This window comes from Podarcis filfolensis, assembly GCF_964270895.1.
Source record: "Podarcis filfolensis genome assembly, chromosome: 7".
Taxonomy (NCBI): domain Eukaryota; kingdom Metazoa; phylum Chordata; class Lepidosauria; order Squamata; family Lacertidae; genus Podarcis; species Podarcis filfolensis.
The window spans coordinates 30,746,796-30,768,107 of record NC_139603.1 but is presented as its reverse complement, the minus strand read 5'-3'; the positions used below and the strand labels follow the sequence as shown (position 1 = coordinate 30,768,107).

Sequence of the window (21,312 nt, the reverse complement as noted above, 5' to 3'; positions counted from 1 at the left end):
GTGGCATCACATTTTCTTGCATTCCAAGAAATAAAGCTGTTTGCACGTGGTGATGGTCAGAAGCCCTGAATTCAACTAACACCACTTTCTTTGTAAGTGAAACTAAAATGGAATATCTTCACTGTGTCTTCTGGAAGCCATAAGAAAAGCAACAATTGTGCGTGAATGATTAATCCTCCATATATATATTTAAGAGGGACATGGGTGGCGCTGTGGGTTAAACCACAGAGCCTAGGACTTGCCGATCAGAAGGTTGGCGGTTCAAATCCCCGCAATGGGGTGAGCTCCCGTTGCTCAGTCCTTGATCCTGCCAACCTAGCAGTTCAAAAGCACGTCAACGTGCAAGTAGATAAATAGGTACCACTCCAGCAGGAAGGTAAATGGTGTTTCCGTGGGCTGCTCTGGTTCGCCAGAAGTGGCTTAGTCATGCTGGCCACAGGACCCGGAAGCTGTATGCTGGCTCCCTTGTCCAATAAAGCGAGATGAGCGCCGCAACCCCAGAGTCGGTCACGACTGGACCTAATGGTCAGGGGTCCCTTTACCTTTATATTTATTTAAATGGATTCAACCTTTCTGGATTACTAGAGTAGACTGTAGGGCCATGAGATGTCCTAACCTCACCTACTCTTTCTCTCCAATGTCTGACAGGTATTGGAAAGAACGTCATTTGCGACAGGACAGCCACTCCACTGGATGCCTTTCGGATGATGACAGCTGCGCACTATTACCCCAAGCTCATGAGCATCATGGGCAACGTCCTCCGCTTCCTGCCTGCCTTTGTGAAGATGAAGCAGCTGATCCAAGAGGGCTACGTTGGAGAACTGCTTGTATGCGAGGTACAAGTTCACAGCGGGAGCCTGCTGGGGAAGAAATACAACTGGAGCTGCGATGACTTGATGGGGGGCGGGGGGCTGCATTCGGTTGGTACCTACATCATTGACCTCTTGACCTTCCTCACTAGCCAGAAGGCTGTGAAAGTACACGGGCTGCTTAAGACCTTTGTGAAACAGACGGACTACATCAAGGGAATCCGCCAAATCACGAGCGACGACTTTTGCACGTTTCAGATGGTCCTGGAAGGCGGGGTGTGTTGCACCGTCACCCTCAACTTCAACATGCCCGGGGAATTTAAGCAAGATATTGTTGTGGTAGGCTCCAGCGGGAGGCTGACTGTAATAGGCATGGATTTGTATGGGCAGAGCAACAGCTCGCCACAAAAAGAGCTCCTTTTGAAGGATTCCACCCCTGTCAGCAATGCCCTGCTGCCCGAAAAGGCCTTCAGCGACATCCCTTCCCCATACCTGCGTGGAACTATAAAGATGGTGCAGGCTGTCCGTCAAGCGTTTGAGGATCAAGATGACAGGCGGACCTGGGACGGGTGGCCGCTCACAATGGCTGCAACTTTTGATGATTGTCTCTATGCTTTGTGTGTGGTGGACACCATTAAAAAATCAAACCAGCTGGGTGAATGGCAGAATATTGTGATCATGACTGAGGAGCCAGAGCTGAGCCCTGCTTACTTGATCAGCGAAGCAATGCGCAGGAGCAGAATGTCTCTGTACTGCTAGGGTTTTGGGTTTTTTTGTCACCTCAGAAAAAAGTGGATCATTGCAGTTCTTTCCTAATGAAAAAAACATGCCATGTGTCTCAGGCCTTGGACAAGGAAGACAATATAGGGAATAAATCCTTGCTATTTAAACCACATTGCCTAGTTGGTGCTGAAATATTAGATGCGTTCGAAATGCTTGCTTTGGTAGTTGTTGGAGACTCTATTAAAGAGAAACTTGCATTAACTGTTTACAAAATAGCATTATAGGAAGGTAGAACAGCATCCATTTACAACCTACAGGTGCATAGCTGATGCAGTTGCGTTTACTGTGAATAAAAGGTTCGGGGAGGTCTAGTTTGAGACATTCCTCACCAGTTAGCAGGCTGCAAAGCTGGTGACTTATCAGAAAGCCCCTTCCTTGCAGAAAGCAAAACTGGCTGGCTTCTGACATGGACACTTGCAGTCCCGCTGATAATAGCATGCTAATTGAGTACTGCATCATTCAGTAACCCATGCACCTGTATCAGTTTCATAGACAGAGTAAGAACACTTTGGGTATGACTGTGTTGTGTGACCTGGGAAATTTGGCAGCTTGGTTTTCATAGTTAATAATGAAGGTTTATGTTCTGTTTGGACTCCCCCCCCCCTTTCAAGGTAACAGAAACACGTATATTTAAAAAAATGCATGCAGCTCCAAAATAGCAGCATGTTTCTCCTAGGGTCCTGGAAGGATTCAATACGATGCACAACAATCTGTAGAAAAATAAGGGAAATTACTTACAGGGTGACCCTTATGTTCTCGGATTGTTGATAAATTCCAGAGAGACAACCATGTCAGTCTGCCATAGCAAAACTAAAATAGAATCATAGAGATGGAGGGGACCCTGAGGATCATCTAGTCTAACCCCCTGCAATGCAGGAATATGCAACTGCCCCTTACGGGGATCAAGCCTGCAGCCTTGGTGTTACCAGCACCATGCTCTAACCCAGTAAGCTATCCATGTTTAGTACTGTGCAAAAGCTTTCATGGACCAGAGCTTACTTTGTTAGATGCAGAAAGTAGCCCATCAGACAAGGCACGTACGGTCTACAAAAACTTGATCGTTTTTTTAAGCTGTCACAGGACTCTTTTTTTCTGACTTGGGGTTTGGTCTTTAGGGCCCACACTAGGACAAGATTTTTAAAAGCATAGGTTTCAACAAAACCTAACATGTTTTAGGAGGAAATTGCACAAAAACAGAGCATGATTTGTCCAAAGTCTAGGTGAGATGTAGAGACTGCTACCTGAACAGCTACTAGATAAATTTTTCTTGGCTTGCACATCATCACTGAGATGACATGGAAGCTTGCACTGAAAAATCTAACTGGGTACTTACTCCTAGAACAGTAAAGGAGTTTACCTTTCCTTTTGGTATCTACTGGACTTTAAATGTATTCAGACCATTTCACTTCTTTGTAGGTAGTTAATACATTATCTTATTACTTCCTTGCATCATTGAATTCCAGTTACTTTTTTTTTAAAATTGATGTCTTGATGCAGACTCTACTTCTTCCTCCTCCAACACCTGAAGAGGTTGCATGTAAGATTTCTGGGCAGAGGAGCAGATTTCTGCTAATGGCAATGGGGGCATCAGATCATGGAAGGGAGGATAAGCTTAGAAGGGATGGTTGCAAGTTCCAAGAAATCTGAGAACTGAAACACTGTTCTGTATGATCTGACAATACAAATAATCAAAGGCTCTCCATTTGTGCTGCTGTGTTTCCAGCCACCACTGTGGAAAGGTCTAGTCAATTCAATCATCTCTTGTTTTCCTGTCATTCTCTTATGCTGAATATCAGTCAGGGTGGTGCACTAACAATGTTAAAAAACAAAGAGGAAAATAGAGTACCCAGTTCTATAAATCCTCTTATGTGCAGAATTAGCATGCCATCATCTTTCAGTGATTAATTGCAACCCTCTACTTAATCTGGATCTTAAATGATGCCTTGTTTTTATTTTTTTAACCTTAAATCCAAGTGTACATTTATTGCTGTATATATTTATTGTGTTTTACAAGTGTGTGTGTACACAAGAGAGGGAGAGTGAGTGAGTGAGTGAGTGAGAGAGAGAGAGAAGCAAACTAGGTATATACAAAATGTCATTGCATGGGCATTTTATGTACAGTAGATATTTTAAAAGTTATTTATCAAACAAAAAGTGTGTGATAAAACAGAGTCTATATTTTATATATCTATACTGTAGATAGCAAAAACGAAACCGCATTTAAATTATAGCAAGAGGATATGGGAGTATTTTTTAAAGAAAAGGGAAGGCCTGTGGTGGTTTCTAGCATTTTGACAGCCTGGCTACTTTTAACGGAAAGTTGCATTTTGTGGCTCTCGGCTGCAGCAAAGTCTGTCCTCCTCCTCCTTCAAAGGATGATATCCGTGTATTACTTTTCCATTGCTTGGGGAATGTAGTTAGTTATAGCCAGCCATGAGCATATATGTGCTGCTTAAAACATGGGTTTCCTGCTGTTCTTACATATTTGCACTGTTGGAATAAAGAGAAGCTAAACAGTGAATAAAGACATAAAAGGAAATGGGATTGCAGCTGTCGGCTGTTCCTCAGTTGTGTTTTCTTCCTGCAGTGAAATAGCTTTTCAGTTTTCTCCTGCCATCTCTTACAGGTATACCAGTTTGATTTTACAGACTTGAAGGAAATATCCAATATTCCTGCTTTTGAAAGTTTGCGGGGGTTGGGGGGGGTGGAGAAGTGAGAAGGGAAGCACAGAGGTAAGAAAAGGGTTTTAACTGGTTGCCCATTCCAAAAATTCTGCTGAAAAATGTAAGCCAATCACTAACACCCCAATATTATTCACCTGTTCTGTATGGAACAGAGTTGTGTGAGGCTCTGGTGTGGGATAATGGATGAATCCTAGAGATTAACATTTTGAGGTGGTGATGGATGCTGTAACACTATAATATGACTCCCCTCCTCCCCAACTTATTGGGTTAGGGAAAGTTTAATCTGAGTCTTGCCAGATGCCTGCAGCATATCATTGCAGCCCAGTGACCATCATACATATCAGCTTCAGAAACTCTCAGCCAGACACTCAACAGTGGCTTCTTCACATCAATTACCTCCTCAACATGGAGCAAAACAGCTGTGCCATCAGAGAGGTTTGCCGAGCTAAAGCTTGAGCTCGTATAACAAGAGACATTGATTGTGTTTTGACTTAGCCCAGAACCCAATTGAGGTTTCCATTCCTTGATTTGGAACTAATTTTGCCAGGCATTAGCCTTCTTTTAAAGAGATGCCACTTTTTTCTAGCACATTCCAGGATTCTCTGATTGTAGGCTAAACTGGGCAGGCACAGAAGACTCCCAGAAACATCATTGTTACTCAGAAAAGTGGATTGGGGGGGGGATTAGTTCAGTTTGCATTTTAACACCAACCTACCTAATTCATTTTCATATCAAAACATGAATACGTGAATCAAAACAAAACTTTGAAAATTCGCACTTCTCCAACCAAAACAGTGTACAGAAATAACACACATTAGGGGAAAGTGTGCACAAAGATATGTTTATTAGTGAAAAGAAACCACATCCCCCAAAGATTTGATCTTTTATGATAAGGAAGGTGATGAGGAAATGTGCTGGAAAGTGTGGGGTAATGCTTGCTTGATCCATTGTCTAACCTCCCCACAAACAAATTGGAATAAACGCTCACTATAAACAGGTTGTCTGGAAATGCTCAAAACCTTTACCCATTTCTTAGAGTGAGATATGTTGGTTGCGAGGCATGCAAATAGGCCTAAGCTGGGGATACGGACTCGTATATTGGCTGGCTGTTGCCTTAAGTGGGGTTGGGGGGGTGGGGTGGAAGAGATTGGCTTTCCTAAGGAAAGGGGTTTGGGAACCTCTCTATTTGGCCAGGGGTTACAGGTGCTCCAAATACAGTTGATTGCCATCAGCTTTCCAAACAGAGCTTCTCTTGCCAACAAAGGGGCTCAAGCTGGAGAAAGCAGACACACTTGTGCAGATGCTTCCACAACACTTTTTCCTGCAATGGCCAGTATGGATATTTATAGCCAATCTTTCTGTGCTAATTCAAAGGCTCCTTTAATATTTGAGGCAAGAGCTCATTAACTCTCAATAGAACCCTGGGGTAACATAATAAAAACAAGTGCTGGGCGATGCAGCTGTATGGATAGGATACAATTGCAGTATGGCATCAGCGGTGAAGCCAGTAAACATGGACAGAACAGAAATGCTAAAAACAATGACAGATGAATTGGCGTAAGGTTATCAAAGTGTAAAGGTGTGTGTATAGGGTTCTATTTTTTTAAAAAAAAATAAAGATATATGGACAGTTACTGGTGGGTTTACAAACAAACCAGGAAAGAAAATTGCCTGCTCATGTGTCTTTAACACCAACACAACAGGCAAACAGCAGGATTTTTTTTCACAGTGTGGAGATAAACCATCAGCTGCTGGTGTCAAGCTGTTAATCAGAGGGAGAGGAAGTAGCTTTTCTCCATTGTGCCTCTGTTCAGCTTCAGCTGATACACAAATGCCTCCCACCCACCTGCAGCTACTAACTGCAATCGCCAAGGCCATCAGATGGAGAGAAAACAGCCCATATGTAACTCCTTGACTTGCTGAATTCAGACTCTGCACAATGGGAAGGAAAGTGAAGCCAGTCTTTGCCGTACCAGAAAAGGAGTGCGATTTCAAACCCCCATAAAGTCGATCCAGCTGGTATGAGAAACTCCAAAAAAAGAAGGGAGCTCTGCGTCTGTCAGCAGCATGGAACGTGTTGAAGCAACAACATGTAAGCAAATTAAATCTGCTACAGTTCTTGTTGATCAGGTTTAATCTTAATATTATTGAGATGTATGTTGTAAGCTGCCTTGGATGTGTGTGAAGATGCAAAAAGCAATTGCAATAAGGCACAGCTGAGCATTTGGTTGAAATGTGACCAGAGTTACTGCAGGAGACCCAAACTAACCTTCCTGCCAAATTTTATGGTTGGGTTGCTACTTGGTTGACTTTTTAAAAAGTAAATAAATGTCCAGGGTCTACCTTTAATGGCAGTTTCTGGTTGTTTTGTGCACTTGGGAATTGTTTCTTCCTCTACTAACATCAGTATGAGAACAGGGCTCAATTGTGCACGCCAATTAAAGGTGTACAAGCCTTTTCTCCTTTTTCCATCTGGCCACCCTAATCAGCACTTTCAGTTGCCAATTTTGGGGCAGGGCTTATGTCCCCCCTCAGAGTAGCTTACAAAAAATTAAACTAGTGAATGGCTTGTTTTCCAGCACAGAGGCAAAGTGATTAAGAAGTTTCAGCTGCTTAATTTATGCAAGTTGGGCTGCTGCTATTGGCATGGTGGAAAAATGCATTTGAAATGGAGTATTCCAATGAATTATTTTCCCACCTCTGTCAAAAGTAGCCTACAAGATTCCCATTGGCAACCTGGGACACCCAAAAAGTATTCCAGTTCACTGGAAAATGCTACTGTTTGGAGGAATGAGTCTCGGAAGAACACAAAGAGTTCCACATAATGAAAACAAAGTCTGTGATTTATAATGGTTAAATCCTAACATGCAAAAGGATCCCAGGCTCAGTTTCTGCCATCCCACAATATAGCTTTGGGATACTCACTGCCTTTTAGTGTCCTGAGCTACATGGGTCAATTATCTGACTGCAGATAACTATAGGGGATGCAAAACTCTTCTGTAAACCTTAAAAGCCAGCGACATTTTCTAGGAGCCAGCTGGCAGGGAGACAGACCTGTGTGCCAGTAAAAGGAGGGGGGTCATTTTTTTGTGCTGATATGTTTTGGTCTTCCCGCTTTGGGCATAGAAAATAATCTGGTGAGTGGAAGTAACTGGGCTAGGAAAGGCAGATAGTAAGAGGAGTCTGCAGCTAGGTCTCACAAACAGCAACAACTCTGAGGTAGATTAGGTCCAGAGATCGCGAGTGGCTCAAAGTCAAGCAATGAACTTCCTGGCTGAGTAATGATTTAAATCCTTATTTCCCAGGTCCTAGTCCGACACCCTTTAACGACTACGCAATGCCATACCCTCCAACATGCCTCAGATGAAAATGGGGACATTTATCACTCCCCACAACTAACCCTCTTCTGCCCCCCATTTTTGTCCCCTCAGACCATTTCCACCACACCAATGGGACACAGCACACACACCCTCCACTGTCCTGAAAAAAGCAATTAACCCTGATTTTATTTAATTCTTTGGTAGATTTACAAAAAGAAACATCAAGAAATAAATTTTGGAAAGGTTCCAGATTACATGCGGATGCACAAAGTGTGTGTGTGTGTGTGTGTGTGTGTGTGTGTGTGTGTGTATGAGATTCCTTGCACTCTGCTCTGCTTCCCCTTCTCACCTAGGGTGGCCCTGCTCTCTGCCAGCACCTCAGGGCTGGTGTGTCATGCAAGGTTGGGCCTTGCCAACGACAGCCTTTCCTCCTTACCCTCCTCTCCAGCAGTCGCTACGAGCTGCTCAGGGAAGGAGGCCAGCAGTGGCAGCCATGTAGCGGCAACAGGATGCTCTCTCTCTGCCACCATTGCTCGGGAAAAGCGCTGGCTCATCCTCTTCCCCGAGCTTGGCAGGGAAAATAAGGACATTCTGGGATCTGATCAGAAGCCAGGATGGCTTTTTGCAATTCCAGATCTGTCCTTGGAAAATAGGGAAACTTGGAGGGTATGCAAGACCCACTGGCTCTTCAGACTTTGAACATCCAAAATTGTAAATACACCTGAAATGGGCAACTAGTTTAAGCATCACTGTAGCTGAACTCAGTAAACCACGCATCGTCTTCCCCTATGCCCTGCCAATTAATTTTCACATGCAGGTAGAAAATGTTACATCCCCGCTAGCAAATCTCGCCAGTGTGTTACAGTGGTTAGAGTGCTGGACTAGGATCTGGGTGGTCCATAGCTATCAACCTTCCCCTTTTTTGTGGAAAATTCCCTTATTCCAGCGCCGTTTCTCGCTGCTTTCCACTGCTATCCTGGATTGTTAGATATCCCGTAGACTGTCTCGGGGCCAGGTGAGCTTGCTGATCCCTTGTTTTCGAGGCTGCTGATCCCTTCTTTTCAAATCTGAGAGTTGACAGCTATGGGGTGGTCTCGGCTCAAATCCCCCCTTAGCCAGGAAGCTCACTGGGTGACCTTGAGTCAGCCACAGTCTCTCTCTGCCTGACCTACCTCACAAGGGTAGTTCCAAGGTTCCCTGGGGAGGGGGGAATGAGTATTAAACCAAATTAAGGTTGTAATGCCTAGACGATTACAGCTCAGTGTACAGTACACATCCTATTTTTGGAACTAAAACTCACGGTATCCTTTATAGTTTAAACCTTGGGTTAACTATCTTAATGCCTTTATCTACAGTGGCACAGACATATTAGTACTGTATGTTTTCTTCATATACAACACTAAAAGCAGCTCCCATGCTGCCTGCATATAAGTTAATGTTTTAGTTATATTCTAGGAAATGGGTGTGTGTGTGTGTTAAATTTTTTGAATTGTATATTGAATTGCTCTGGATGTGAACAACAGCAAAATTCAGACAGCGGAACTGCAAAAACACCCTCAGTCTACACAGGAAGAGGCGGCTTCATCTTGGAGAAAGTTGCCAGAGGCGCTGTGTGGAACTAGGCCCAATTACCTAATTAGCAGCTAATTAGGAGAAGAACACTAGCCAGAAATGAGAGCAAATCCGAAGGGATTGTGTGTGATGAAGTTAACCTTGCTTCACCCTTTTCTCTCTCACACACAAAAACACGTACTTGCTCTTAGTACAGAAATGAATAAAGATCTGGCCACAACAGAAGCAAACAGTAAAATATGTGGCTATAAAATTATAATAAAATATTATCTGAGTAGACAGGTTTTGGAAGATAATGGCAGCTAAGATTTAGGATTGCCATCCCAGTGCAATATATGTTTCTGAGCTTTTATCTTCTACTCATTATGCAGTTGTTGAAAGCCTGGGGCCTTTTCTCAAGGGGATGGGGAAATGTGGCAATACTTCTTACAGCCCAGTCCATACCTGTGTTCACTGAGAAATGAGTCCTATTGATTCCAATGTGATTAACCTGCAGGTGTGCATGTTTAAGATTGAGCTTTAGCTGCAGATTACAGGGTGTCCTTTGGGACTGAATTCCATCCACCTTTATGTTCTCTCTCTTGTCTGCAATATCTTTCTGTACCTTTTAATAACTTTCTGGATGGGTTGTCATGTTATTCTGCCACTACGGCAGAATAATGCCTCTCTGTCAGAATACTTCTAAAATAAAAATATGACGGTTAATTTGAGTTGTACCAGATGTACCTATTTCTATTGTACCAGGGGGACTTGCATTTATTGATTATTCCTCTCCCAAACCAGGTTTGAAAATGAGGATAGCACTTTGTCTCCCTCCTTCCTGCCCCCAGTGGGTTGTGAAATCCCTCCCCCCCCCAAAAAAAAACCTCCTCAACGTATTAGATGTACATAGGCATGCCTAAGCAGCTCTTTGGGTGCCAGCCTATGAATCTTGTGACACCAATAAAACCTGTTTGTTACAGCAGGAGGAGTCCATAATGGGTTGAGCAACAGCTGCCAGCTAAACATGTTCTGTTCATTGTAGACTTAAGAAAAGCTGATCCAAGTCTGCCACCTATTGTCTCTTTCAAGCAAAAGCCTCATAAGCTGCAAAATGAACAGAACAACCCCAGCTCTTTTTGTAAAAAAAAAGAATGTAGCAGGTTTGTTTTAAAAATGAAGTAAAATGAAGACTGTGAAAAGATTATTTTCTGAAACGTACATTTAAGAATAGCCAATCATTAGGCCTTTTATTTACAGGGCAATACTATTCATGTTTGCTAAGATGTAAAGGAAAACCTATTGGGCTTATTTCCCAAGAAAGTGTTATATAGAACTGCAGCTTTAGGCATCTAAATCAGGCACCCACGTGTCTTGGTATCCAAACTCTGGACATGGATTATAAAACATCAAGCAGCCTCACCAAAACAGCATCTAAACAAGACTAGGAGGGCTTCTATGGGGCAGGCATTTCATATACATTGAGAGAAGGGCCTCATACAGCCGTAGGCTTTGCCCAGCCAGCCCCAGGAAAGTTTGCTTAGGGCTGTGCTTGCAGATGGTTAAATTTCAGCTGCAATGCAGCTTGTAACAGAACTGAGATCCACTTGATATGCTGTCAGTGTGACTGGTGTCCTTATAGTTTGGGTTGCCACTTTTGCTCCTTGTGTTGCTGGACCAGTGGTATTAAGCAAAATCGGGTGGGTAGTGTTTTGGGTAGGGCAAGCGATCTGAAATCCTAATTTGCTGTCTAGAACACAGTTAAAAAGTGGCCCACTTTTTACTCCTTGGGAGTAAATACCATTGCACTAGATAGGATTTACTCATAAATAAGCAGGTTTAAACTTACATCGTGGAAATAGTAGGCCAGTAAAAGGATTAGTCAAACCGATATCCTGCAAGGTTTTCACTTTTAGTCTACCCTTCCCCAACCTCGTGCCCTCCAGATTTTTGGGGCTACAAATTGAAGACTCCTAGGTCTGATGAGGCTGTTTCAGTCCGATGCGTCTCCAGTGCAACAAAATCCCAGTAGCAATATTACGAACGCCAAGTTTGCTCGCGCCTCGGGGTTGGGAAAGACAAGCGGCTCTAGGGCCTCCGAGGCCGCCGCCGCCGCCGCGACTTCTTCCTCCTCCTCCCCTTCCCCACCCCTTGGCTGGGCGGGCCGGCGGCTGCGCGGCCCGAGCCGGGCGGAGCTCCCTCGCGCCGAGTCGTCGTTGCCGCTTGGCCGGTCGCGGCGGCCCTGGCAGAGAGCGAGCTCCGCGCTGCTCGCCGGCCCCTTCTGCACAGGCAGGTTTGCGCGCCGGGTTGGGAGAGGCGGCCGGGCGCCCGAGCGCCCTCTCCCGCTTCACCCGCCTCGCCCCCTTTCCCTGCTTCCTTCTCCGCTTTCCTGACGACCCTCGAGCGCCGCCTCTGCTGCCGCCTCCCTCTTCTGCACCTACTTCACCGGTTCCTATAGCGGTGGCCCGGGGTTCTCCCTCCCTGTGGTGCCCAAGCTGGCCGCCGCTTTTTCCAGCCCTCCTCGCGCTCTCCTCCTCCTCACGTGCATCACCCGTTCTTGTCAGCTCCCCGTTCCCACGTGCCATTTCTGGGCCGCTGCCTTCTTACCTGCTTCTCTCTCCCCACCATCGTCTATATTTTTTTCCAGCACTCCCTCATCCCCTGTAGCGTATTGACGCCCCTTCCTTCCTATACTCGCAGTGTTCATTCATTCGTTTGTTTATTATATTTCCATACCACCATTTCCTTCAAGGAGCTCAAGGTGGGGGACGTGGTTCTCCCTCACCCCCATCCGCACCCAGTTTTATCTTCACAACAACTCAGTGAGGTAGGTTAGGCTGAGAGGAAAGCAGCCACTGGCCCAAGCTTCATGACTGAGTAGGGAATTGAACCCAGGTTTTTCTTTTTTTTTTTTTTAATAATTTTTTATTCAAGGTTTTTATAACAATAACAGACATATAACAAATACATAAACAGACAAGAACGAAAACAAAACAAAAACAAAAAAAAAACATGTACCATTTCATATCTTAATTTCTTATACCTTTCTTCCCCGACTTCCTCATGCCTCCCTTTTCTGTATTCCAAATTCTTAACAATTACTCAGCAAATCTTCCCTTATTTTAATTTAAATTTAATCTAATCTTCCTTATTCTCCTTGTCTTAACCCTTGCTAATAGTAACCGTTTACTTTCCAGTCCAACATCATTCTAACTTTCATTAATTTTACAATATTTCTTTAAATAGTCCTTAAATTTTTTCCATTCTTCTTGCGCTGCTTCTCTTCCCTGGTTTCGGATTCTGCTCGTCATTTCTGCCAGGCCCATGTAGTCTATCACCTTCATCTGCCATTCTTCCAGTGTGGGTAGTTCTTGTGTCTTCCAGTACTTCGCAATAAGTATTCTAGCTGCTGTTGTAGCGTATAAAAAGAAGGTTATATCCATCTTTAATACCCCCTGAACCCAGGTTTTTCAGGTCTTAGTCCAAGGCATGTAAAAGATTCCTACATTGCAGGGGTGGGACTAGATGACCCTTGTGGTCACTTCTAGCTCTACAATTCTGTGATCCTATGATTCAGACTGTTTTGCTGCATCGTCAGGCATTTAACCCACCTAGCTCATATTCTGAGTGGTAGGGACCAGGGTTTCGGACATGGGTTTCTCCCTGCAGTACCTGGAGATGCTTAGGGACTGAACCAGGGATTTTGCTTGCAAAGCAAGCGTTCTGCCACTGAGCCCCGGGCCACACTTTCAAACCTAAACATCTTCTCTTGCAAATATATTATCTGGTATTGCACTGCTGCCTTCATTTGCTGCTTCCCAAGTGTTTACAAACCCATCTTCTCTCACTCCACCTCATCCTCCAAATAGCATCCCAGTTCCTCCATTCCTCACTTTTCTGTCCTGTAGCCAGAGATTCAAAAGTGTCTAGTATCTCCTTGTACTTACTTTCATGATTATTTTTTTACATATCAGCCTTTTGTAGGTGGATATTGGCTAAAAAATTTCTCTTCTGAGGAAATAAGTAAGGAAGGTTTTAAGATGCTAGTGAGCTTTTTTGCAGTGTGGAGGAATGGCCATTTTGCATTAGATTTTTAATAAGCTTTGCCTCAGATTTGTTGAAAGCAGACATTTAAACTTGTTAACTGTTCATGTTGGCAAATTCAATAAGTAAGCTCCATGCACACAATGCACTAGACCCTTTGCCTATAAACGATTACGCCATTATGAAATTGTAAACTTACTTAAGTTGCCAGGGGACTATACTCCCCCCCCCCAACACGCACACACGCTCCAGGCTGACATAACACTCTCATGTTTTGCGGCTGCCTGGATGTGATAGCTCTGTGCAGCTGCAATCCTAACCCCACTTACTTGAGAGTAAGCCCGATTGAATTCCATAGGACTTACGTCCAAATAGATATGGTTAGGATTGCATTCTGGCACATTTATAATGCATTACTCTAGAACCCAAAAATTTCTAATAAAATGAATAGCCTTTTAAGGTGACAAAAACCTCTTTGTTTTTGCTGCAACAGATCGCTTTTGGATATGGCTGCTGTTCAGGAAGTTTCTAGCTTCAAATTATGTATTTATAAACACACAAAAGTATTTTTATAATGCCATAACATAAAATATTAGTAAAAAAAATAGTATTTTCTTAGCTGCATTCCATAGAATTGTATCAAGGTGATGTATAGTAAAAGCAGTGGAAAACACAGCAGCACAGACATTTAAAACAAAATTAAAACCATAAATTGTATTAAAATTCAAGGCGATGTACAAGATTAAAACAAAATGCAATTTAAAACAGCGCAGATAATCATTAAAGTGACTGGCTGATAAAAGAATTAAACAGCTACAAAGGACTGTTGCCATGAACAAGTCTTCAAGAGGCACCTGAAAATCTATTTCTAAGTATGTTTGTAATACGTAAAATATTCCTGCATTGCATTGCAGTGGTCATGGAGGGAAGCTTGGTCCATGAAAGGGAGCCTGAAAACTTTGTGGAAGAGTGCACACTGCTCTGTTGAAGCTCTGAAAGAGGAACACTGCACTTTTCATTGTTTTGCAGAGATAATAATACTTAATTTTTTTTGCAAGCCATCATGATTAATTATCTGTTTTTCCCCCAGACTGAAACATGGCTGAGGATCCTCAGAGAAATTTCCGATCGGTATATTATGAAAAAGTAGGATTTCGTGGTGTTGAAGAAAAGAAATCACTGGAAATTCTTCTGAAAGATGATCGGCTTGGTATGCTTGGTAGAAGACCATTTTATATCACACATTCTGTTTGAGCTCACTTAATTGCAAGCCTGTGCGTGTTTACTTGAAGGAAAAGCCCGTTTGACCCAGTGAGGCTTGCTTCTCATTTAAAGGCAAACTTGTCAAGTTTGCACTTTCCAAACAATATGTGAATTGAAACACATAGCACTTGTCAAAATTTGCAGTGCGGTTCTCTAGATAAGCAGTGTGTACAAAAATGCATCTTAGAGAAGATTCCATGGAAAACTGCATATTTACAAAACTGCATGTATAATGTTTTCATTAGGAGAAATTTGCACCAAAATGTTCGATTTTCATAGGGATTTTTTAAAATAATAATAAAAAAATCACAAATTGCAGCAGAAATGTGAATTCAAGACTGGAAAAATGACAAATTGAGGGAACTAAAATTGACAGATTTGTCTATCCCATTGCCTGAGTAAATTTTGCTTTCTTCTCAGATTGGCTTACACTCAGCCTCAGTCTGTATATTCTACACACAAGGGCATGGAAACATTTCTCATTTCCCTCTACGGCAGAATATTTTGTGTGAACTGAAGATTATGTGATGCCTTTTTTGGGAATGGAATAGATACACACACACTTGTGTGTGAATGAATGGACCTATTTGTTAGTTCACACAAAACATTCTGTACTCTCACAAGATGTGGAGCGTAACCTAAGACTTAATGTGAATGATCTCTCCTCTGTTTCCAGCTTTCCCTGAGATAACCGTATGGAAAGAGATTCTGGACCTATATGCACTATACGTTTAAAGCAGTATACTTCCACTTTAAACATTCCTGACTCCTCCCAAAGAATCCTAGAAACTAGTTTCTAACATCTTTTTGCAGGGAGCGCCCTTGGCCCTTTTTGAAGGAAGCCAAATGATTTTTAATACTTTTGATTAGCTTTTTTGTTTTGTTTTGAATTGTTATAATTTGTATTGTTTGTATTCGATTTTGTGTGCTTATTCTTTGTTACTCGCCTTTATTTTTTTAAAAACTGAAAGACGCTATCTAAATAGTAATATAACACAACAATACCCGGAGTTCCCAGGGAAAAAGGAATTAAGCATTAAACTGTTCTGGGGATTGTCATTCTGTGAGGGGAATATGGGTCGCCTAACAATTCTCAACAGCTTTACCAAACTACAGTTCCCAGGATTCTATGGGTGAAGCCATGACTTATATGGTAGTACAGTAGGAGTGGGCAACTTCCAACTGCTCTGAGACTCCAGCTCCCATTTGTCCAAGCCAATATGACCAATGGTCAGAGATTATAGGAGTTGTAGTCCAGTCGCAGATTCCACATGTCTGGGGGATACTTCTTTGTTTAAAAAACAGGTACTGTACTAGTTATTAGTTCTGTTGGGTTACTGAACTTGAGAATGAATATATGTATATGTATGTGTGTATAAACACTATATGTGTGTATTTATGTGCATGTGTATAAATACACACACACACACACACACACACACACACATATATGCACACACACTAAAGATGGCTTCATTTTAAAAACAACTAATTTTGTGTTTGTTCAATTATCATTTATTTATTACACTTCACCGGTACAGTGGTTCCTTGGTTCTCAAACTTAGTCCATTCAACTCCCGAAATGGTTCAAAAACAGAGGCGCAGCTTCTGATTTGCTGCAGGAGCTTCCTGTACTCAGGTGGAAGCTGCGTCGGATGTCTGGCTTCCACAAAATGTTTGCAAACAGGAACACTTACTTCTGGGTTTGCAGCATTCAGGAGTCGATTTGTTCGGGAGCCAAGCCGTTCAAGGTACCACTGTATTTCAAAAAGGCACCCATTTTGTGGTTTCAAATTTATTTACCTTTGATTGACAGCAGCTGATGAATCAACCAAAAACTCCTACAAACTATTTTACCCTTTACCATAAATCTTTTGAATATAGGTTTTCATTTTGCAAAAGGACTAAAAGTGGAAAAAGCACGTGTTTTAAATTGGGTTTGTTAATCTTGAAAAGCCCGAATGATTCTTTGATGCCTCCTAGAAGCATGATTGGTGCTGTACACTTACAGATGTGTCCTGGTTGGTGTCCGTTGCTGAGAACAGAGATGATTCATAACGCCGTTCGAGTTCTAAAATGGTGTTTGTTCTTAAACCCCCCTTCACAGATATTGAGAAGCTCTGCACATTCAGTCAGAGGTTTCCTCTCCCATCCATGTATCGGATCCTTGTGTGGAAGGTGCTTCTAGGTAAGATGATATGGGGAACGTAGATTCTTCATTAGAAACATAAGGGCAAGTTTGGACATATGCTTACTGTAATGCTAAGGAAAGCCAATCCATGCTTTGAATGCTCCATTGAAGAAGCCTTTGCATGACATCGGGGACAGGACTAGTTAATGCTCACATATTTGTTAAGTTCTTGAGCATTCCTTATATCCAGGGCTTATAGTACTTAGTTGATCAGAGAAAAACAACAACTGCTGTCAGAAGATCTAACCTTCCACCAGAACGTGCAAGTACATGCAAACCTAGTTCTCCTTTCTCTCTCTTCTTTTTCCAGGAATTCTTCCTCCTCACCATGAATCTCACGGGTTTGTGATGCGATGTCGAAAGGAGCAGTATAAGGACGTGCACCATGCGCTCCGAGTAATTCGCTTTATCAAGGATTCTACCCCACAGGTTGAAGTTTTCCTCCGAATATACCAGCTGGAGTCGGGAAAGCTTCCTCGGAATCCATCTCTCTCTTCGGTCAGTCGTGCTGAAATTTGCCCTTGACAATGCTCCTTTGTATGACGGTCCAAATCTTTTCCATCTGAAATTCTGCTAGGGTGAAGAAACTGGATAGTGGCCACATGAACTGCAGTATCTTGAGAGGTCAAATTCAGCCTTAACCAGAGATACTGTAAACAGGGCTTAGGGAAAGCATGTTCTGGTACCATCTAGGGCAGGCACCCCCAAACTCGGCCCTCCAGATGTTTTGGAACTACGATTCCCATCATCCCTGACCACTGGTCCTGTTAGCTAGGGATGATGGGAGTTGTAGTCCCAAAACATCTGGAGGGCCAAGTTTGGGGATGCCTGATCTAGGGCATGTCACAGAATGAATTTCCCTTGTAGTTAGTGGCAGACATCCAAGCTGGAAGTTGGCAGCCACAGTAGAATTGAGTTGCTGAGAAAATATGGGAAGCAAATCCCTGTCACATAAACTCTCTGGAGAAGGTATAATTAGCCCTCTTTAACACTTGGATGAGGAACCTATAGCTCACCAGATGTTGTTGTTGGACTAACTCTCATAAACCTCAGCCAGGATTTTCAATGGTCATGGATGATGGGAGTTGTAGTCCAGAAATATATTGGTGTGCCACAACTTTGTACTCCCTGTTTTAGCACATAACAGAACATGGCACCTTACAACAGAGGAACAAGGTTATTATATGTTGTCAAATAAGAAAGTTGACTGGAAAATGCTGTTCCGTGCATGTGTGGCCTCTTGATAATCCCATGCCGTGGCTGTTTTTCTTTCCAGGAAGCAGAGGACGAGGTATTCCTTGCCATTGCTAAAGCTATGGAAGAAATGGTAGAAGATCACATTGATTGTTATTGGCTCATCAGTAGCTTTGTGAACCAGTTGAACAATAAGTACAAGGATTCAATACCACAGCTGGTAAGAGTATTATATGCATACGTATCTACATATCTATTCATTCCACACAGGAACAGAATAGTGAGATTACAGGTATAGAAGTTGTACTGAGCACCATCTTCTATGTTGTTGCTGTTTCTGACAAGCTCGTGCACAAATACCCTGTATGGACTTGGAAACTGAATTATGCTCTGGGTTCTTTTTTGGAGGGGACGAGGGAAATGCAGTGCAAGTTTCTAGAACAGCAGTGCAGTGACTAGTGGGTAGCTCAGGGCTGACTAGTCTGTAGCCCTAGAGATGTAGCTAGGCTCCCATCTCCCAGCCAAAGTGGCCAACACACTTCTAATAAATATCACAGGGATTGGAATGCTGATGACAAGGAATGCAATCAAGGTTTTGGCATATATTCAGTTGGGTGTACAATGGTACCTCCGGTTATGAATGGGATGTGTTCCGGAGGCCCGGCTGTATCCCGAAAATTCTGGAACCAGAGGGCCACTTCTGCGCGCACGAGCGGCGCTTCTGAGCATGCGCGAGCGGCAAACCCACTTCTGAAAATTTATTATTCCAAAAATGAAACCTTCATCTGGTTGTAAATATTAAGATTATACCAGCAAGAATGAGTCTTTCTGTAAAAAAAAAAGAAAAAAAGATTTAAATCACGTCTTACTGACTAGTGATTTAAATTGTGATTTAAATCGATTTGATTTAAATCAAATCCGCCCTGCCTAAGAGTCTTAGGCTGCCGCCCTTTGGCAGGAAAAGGGTTCAGCTTTGTTCTTGCACTGAATGAATGAGGCCAGTCCCTTGTTTCTAAGCAGCAGTGATGCAAATGACTGCAGAACCGCTTTCATTCCTTTCTTCTCCCATGCAAACCAGATGCCAGGCTCCATGCTTTAATAGAAAGAGAAGTTTGTAGAAATAATTCATCCGAAGATCAGAGTGCTGTTTACAATATAAAAACACAAAAAATACACATAGCACAATAATAAACAAAAGCAATACTGCCTACAGTTTATTTTTTTTTATAAATATTTATTGAATTTTCCAATTTTATACAAACACAAAAAGAAAAGGAAAAAGAAAAATATTAAAAACAAATCAATTTCAATAACAGTTTTTCAATAACATGTTTCTTTGACTTCCTCATACCTCCCCTTCTTGTTTTCTAGTTCAAATTGTTAATCCAGCAAATCCTAATCTCTTAACATTCCTTTTAGCTAACACCTTATTTTCCAATCAACTTTTTAAATTTTATGACTTAAACAAAATTAATCCCAGTTATTTTTATCATAACAGCTAGAGACCACATAAGTTCAATCCAGCATCTTTCAGAGTTCATTAATTTTGCAGTATTTCTGTAAATAGTCCTTAAATTTCTTCCAATCTTCTTCTGCCGACTCTTCTCCCTGGTCGCGGATTCTGCCGGTCATTTCTGCCAGTCCCATACAGTCAATCAACTTCATCTGCCATTCTTCCAGAGTGGGTAGATCTTGCGTCTTCCAGTGCTTTGCTATAAGTATTCTTGCTGCCGTTGTAGCATACATAAAGAAAGTTCTGTCCTTCTTTGGCACCAAATGGCCGACTATGCCCAAGAGAAAGGCCTCTGGTTTCTTCAAGAAGGTATACTTAAATACCTTTTTCATTTCATTATAAATCATTTCCCAGAAAGCCTTAATCTTTGGGCACGTCCACCAAAGGTGAAAGAATGTACCTTCAACCTCCTTACATTTCCAACATTTATTATCAGGCAAATGGTATATTTTTGCAAGCTTGACTGGTGTCATGTACCACCTATATATCATTTTCATAATATTCTCTCTTAAGGCATTACATGCCATAAATTTCATACCGGTGGTCCACAACTGTTCCCAGTCAGCAAACATAATGTCATGTCCAACATCTTGTGCCCATTTAATCATAGCTGACTTAACCGTTTCATCCTGTGTATTCCATTTCAGCAGCAAGTTATACATTTTTGACATGATCTTAGTTTTAGGTTCTAGCACTTCTGTTTCTAGTTTAGATTTTTCCACCTGGAAGCCAATTTTCTTGTCCAAATTGTAAGCCTCCATTATCTGAAAATAATGAAGCCAGTCTCGCACTTTATTTTTTAGTTTCTCAAAGCTCTGCAATTTCAATCTGTCTCCTTCTTGTTCCAAAATTTCCCAATATTTCGGCCATTTGGCCTCCATATTGAGCTTTTTCTGGGCTTTCGCTTCCATTGGTGACAACCACCTTGGGGTCTTATTTTCCAATAAATCCTTGTATCTGATCCAAACATTAAACAAAGATCTCCTAACAATATGATTTTTAAATGCTTTATGTGCTTTAACCTTGTCATACCACAAATATGCATGCCATCCAAAAACGTTGTTAAAACCTTCTAAGTCCAAAATGTCTGTGTTTTCAAGAAGCAGCCAGTCTTTCAACCAGCAGAATGCTGCTGATTCATAGTAAAGTTTGAAGTCTGGCAGGGCAAAACCACCTCTTTCTTTTGCATCAGTTAAAATCTTATATTTTATCCTGGGCTTCTTGCCCTGCCAGACAAATTTAGAAATGTCTTTCTGCCACTTCTTAAAACAATCCATCTTGTCCACAATTTGCAATGTTTGAAACAAAAACAACATTTTAGGCAATACATTCATCTTTATAGCTGCAATTCGACCCATCAAGGAAAGCTTCAAATTTGACCATATTTCAAGATCTTTTTTCACTTCTAACCAGCATTTCTCATAATTATTTTTAAATAAATTCCCATTTTTAGATGTCATATTAATCCCCAGATATTTCACTTTCTTCACCACAAATTAATTCAAGAATTTGGTCAGGTGGCAGGATTTAAACTGAATAAGTCCAAAACTAAGGTTTTAGAGAAAAATTTGACATCGTTTGGGAAAAAAAAAATACTGCCTACAGTTTAAAAGGCCATAGATTGTTCAAATAGCCAAAGACCTGGGAGAAGAGGAATGTTTTTGCCTGGCATTTAAAGATACGTAATGAAGGCGCCAGGTGAGTCTCCCTGGGGAGAGCATTCCACAGGTGGGGGAGCCACCACAGAAAAGGCCCATTCTTGTGTTGTCACCCTCTGGACCTCCTGAGATGTCCTCTCCCATCACTTTTGAAGACACTTGGAAATAGGGGCACTTGTCAATTTTTTTCGACTAATGAAGAGTAAGTGATTTTTTTCAGATATATGAATGATCTAGTTCAAGGAGAAGGGAACAGGAGGCAGATTTACATACAAGATGACATTATAGAGACCCAGTTTTTC

The 21,312-nt window shown here is 42.1% G+C and overlaps 2 protein-coding genes across 6 annotated transcripts in view; both read left to right on the top strand.

The window, feature by feature from the left end:
* GFOD1 (Gfo/Idh/MocA-like oxidoreductase domain containing 1) overlaps positions 1–4,141 on the top strand; it is a 45,609-nt gene extending 41,468 nt beyond the window's left edge. The window contains exon 2 of the mRNA XM_083623988.1: positions 649–4,141. Within this exon, the coding sequence (XP_083480114.1) occupies positions 649–1,568 (920 nt within the window). The 3' untranslated portion in view covers positions 1,569–4,141. The remainder of the gene's footprint in view (positions 1–648) is intronic.
* Positions 4,142–11,332: 7,191 nt separating this feature from the next.
* LOC310767137 (TBC1 domain family member 7-like) overlaps positions 11,333–21,312 on the top strand; it is a 44,103-nt gene continuing 34,123 nt past the window's right edge. For 3 of the 5 annotated variants that reach the window (XR_014550626.1, XR_014550627.1, XR_014550628.1), the window contains exons 1-5: positions 11,333–11,436; positions 14,282–14,401; positions 16,562–16,642; positions 16,956–17,143; positions 17,922–18,059. Coding sequence is in view for 2 of the 5 variants with exons in the window: in XM_083624067.1 (XP_083480193.1) it covers positions 14,290–14,401; positions 16,562–16,642; positions 16,956–17,143; positions 17,922–18,059 (519 nt within the window). In the remaining 3 variants the exon portion in view is untranslated. Of the gene's footprint in view, positions 11,437–11,623; positions 11,975–14,281; positions 14,402–16,561; positions 16,643–16,955; positions 17,144–17,921; positions 18,060–21,312 lie in introns of those variants that run through there. The other 2 variants (XM_083624067.1, XM_083624068.1) reach the window with 2 other exon arrangements.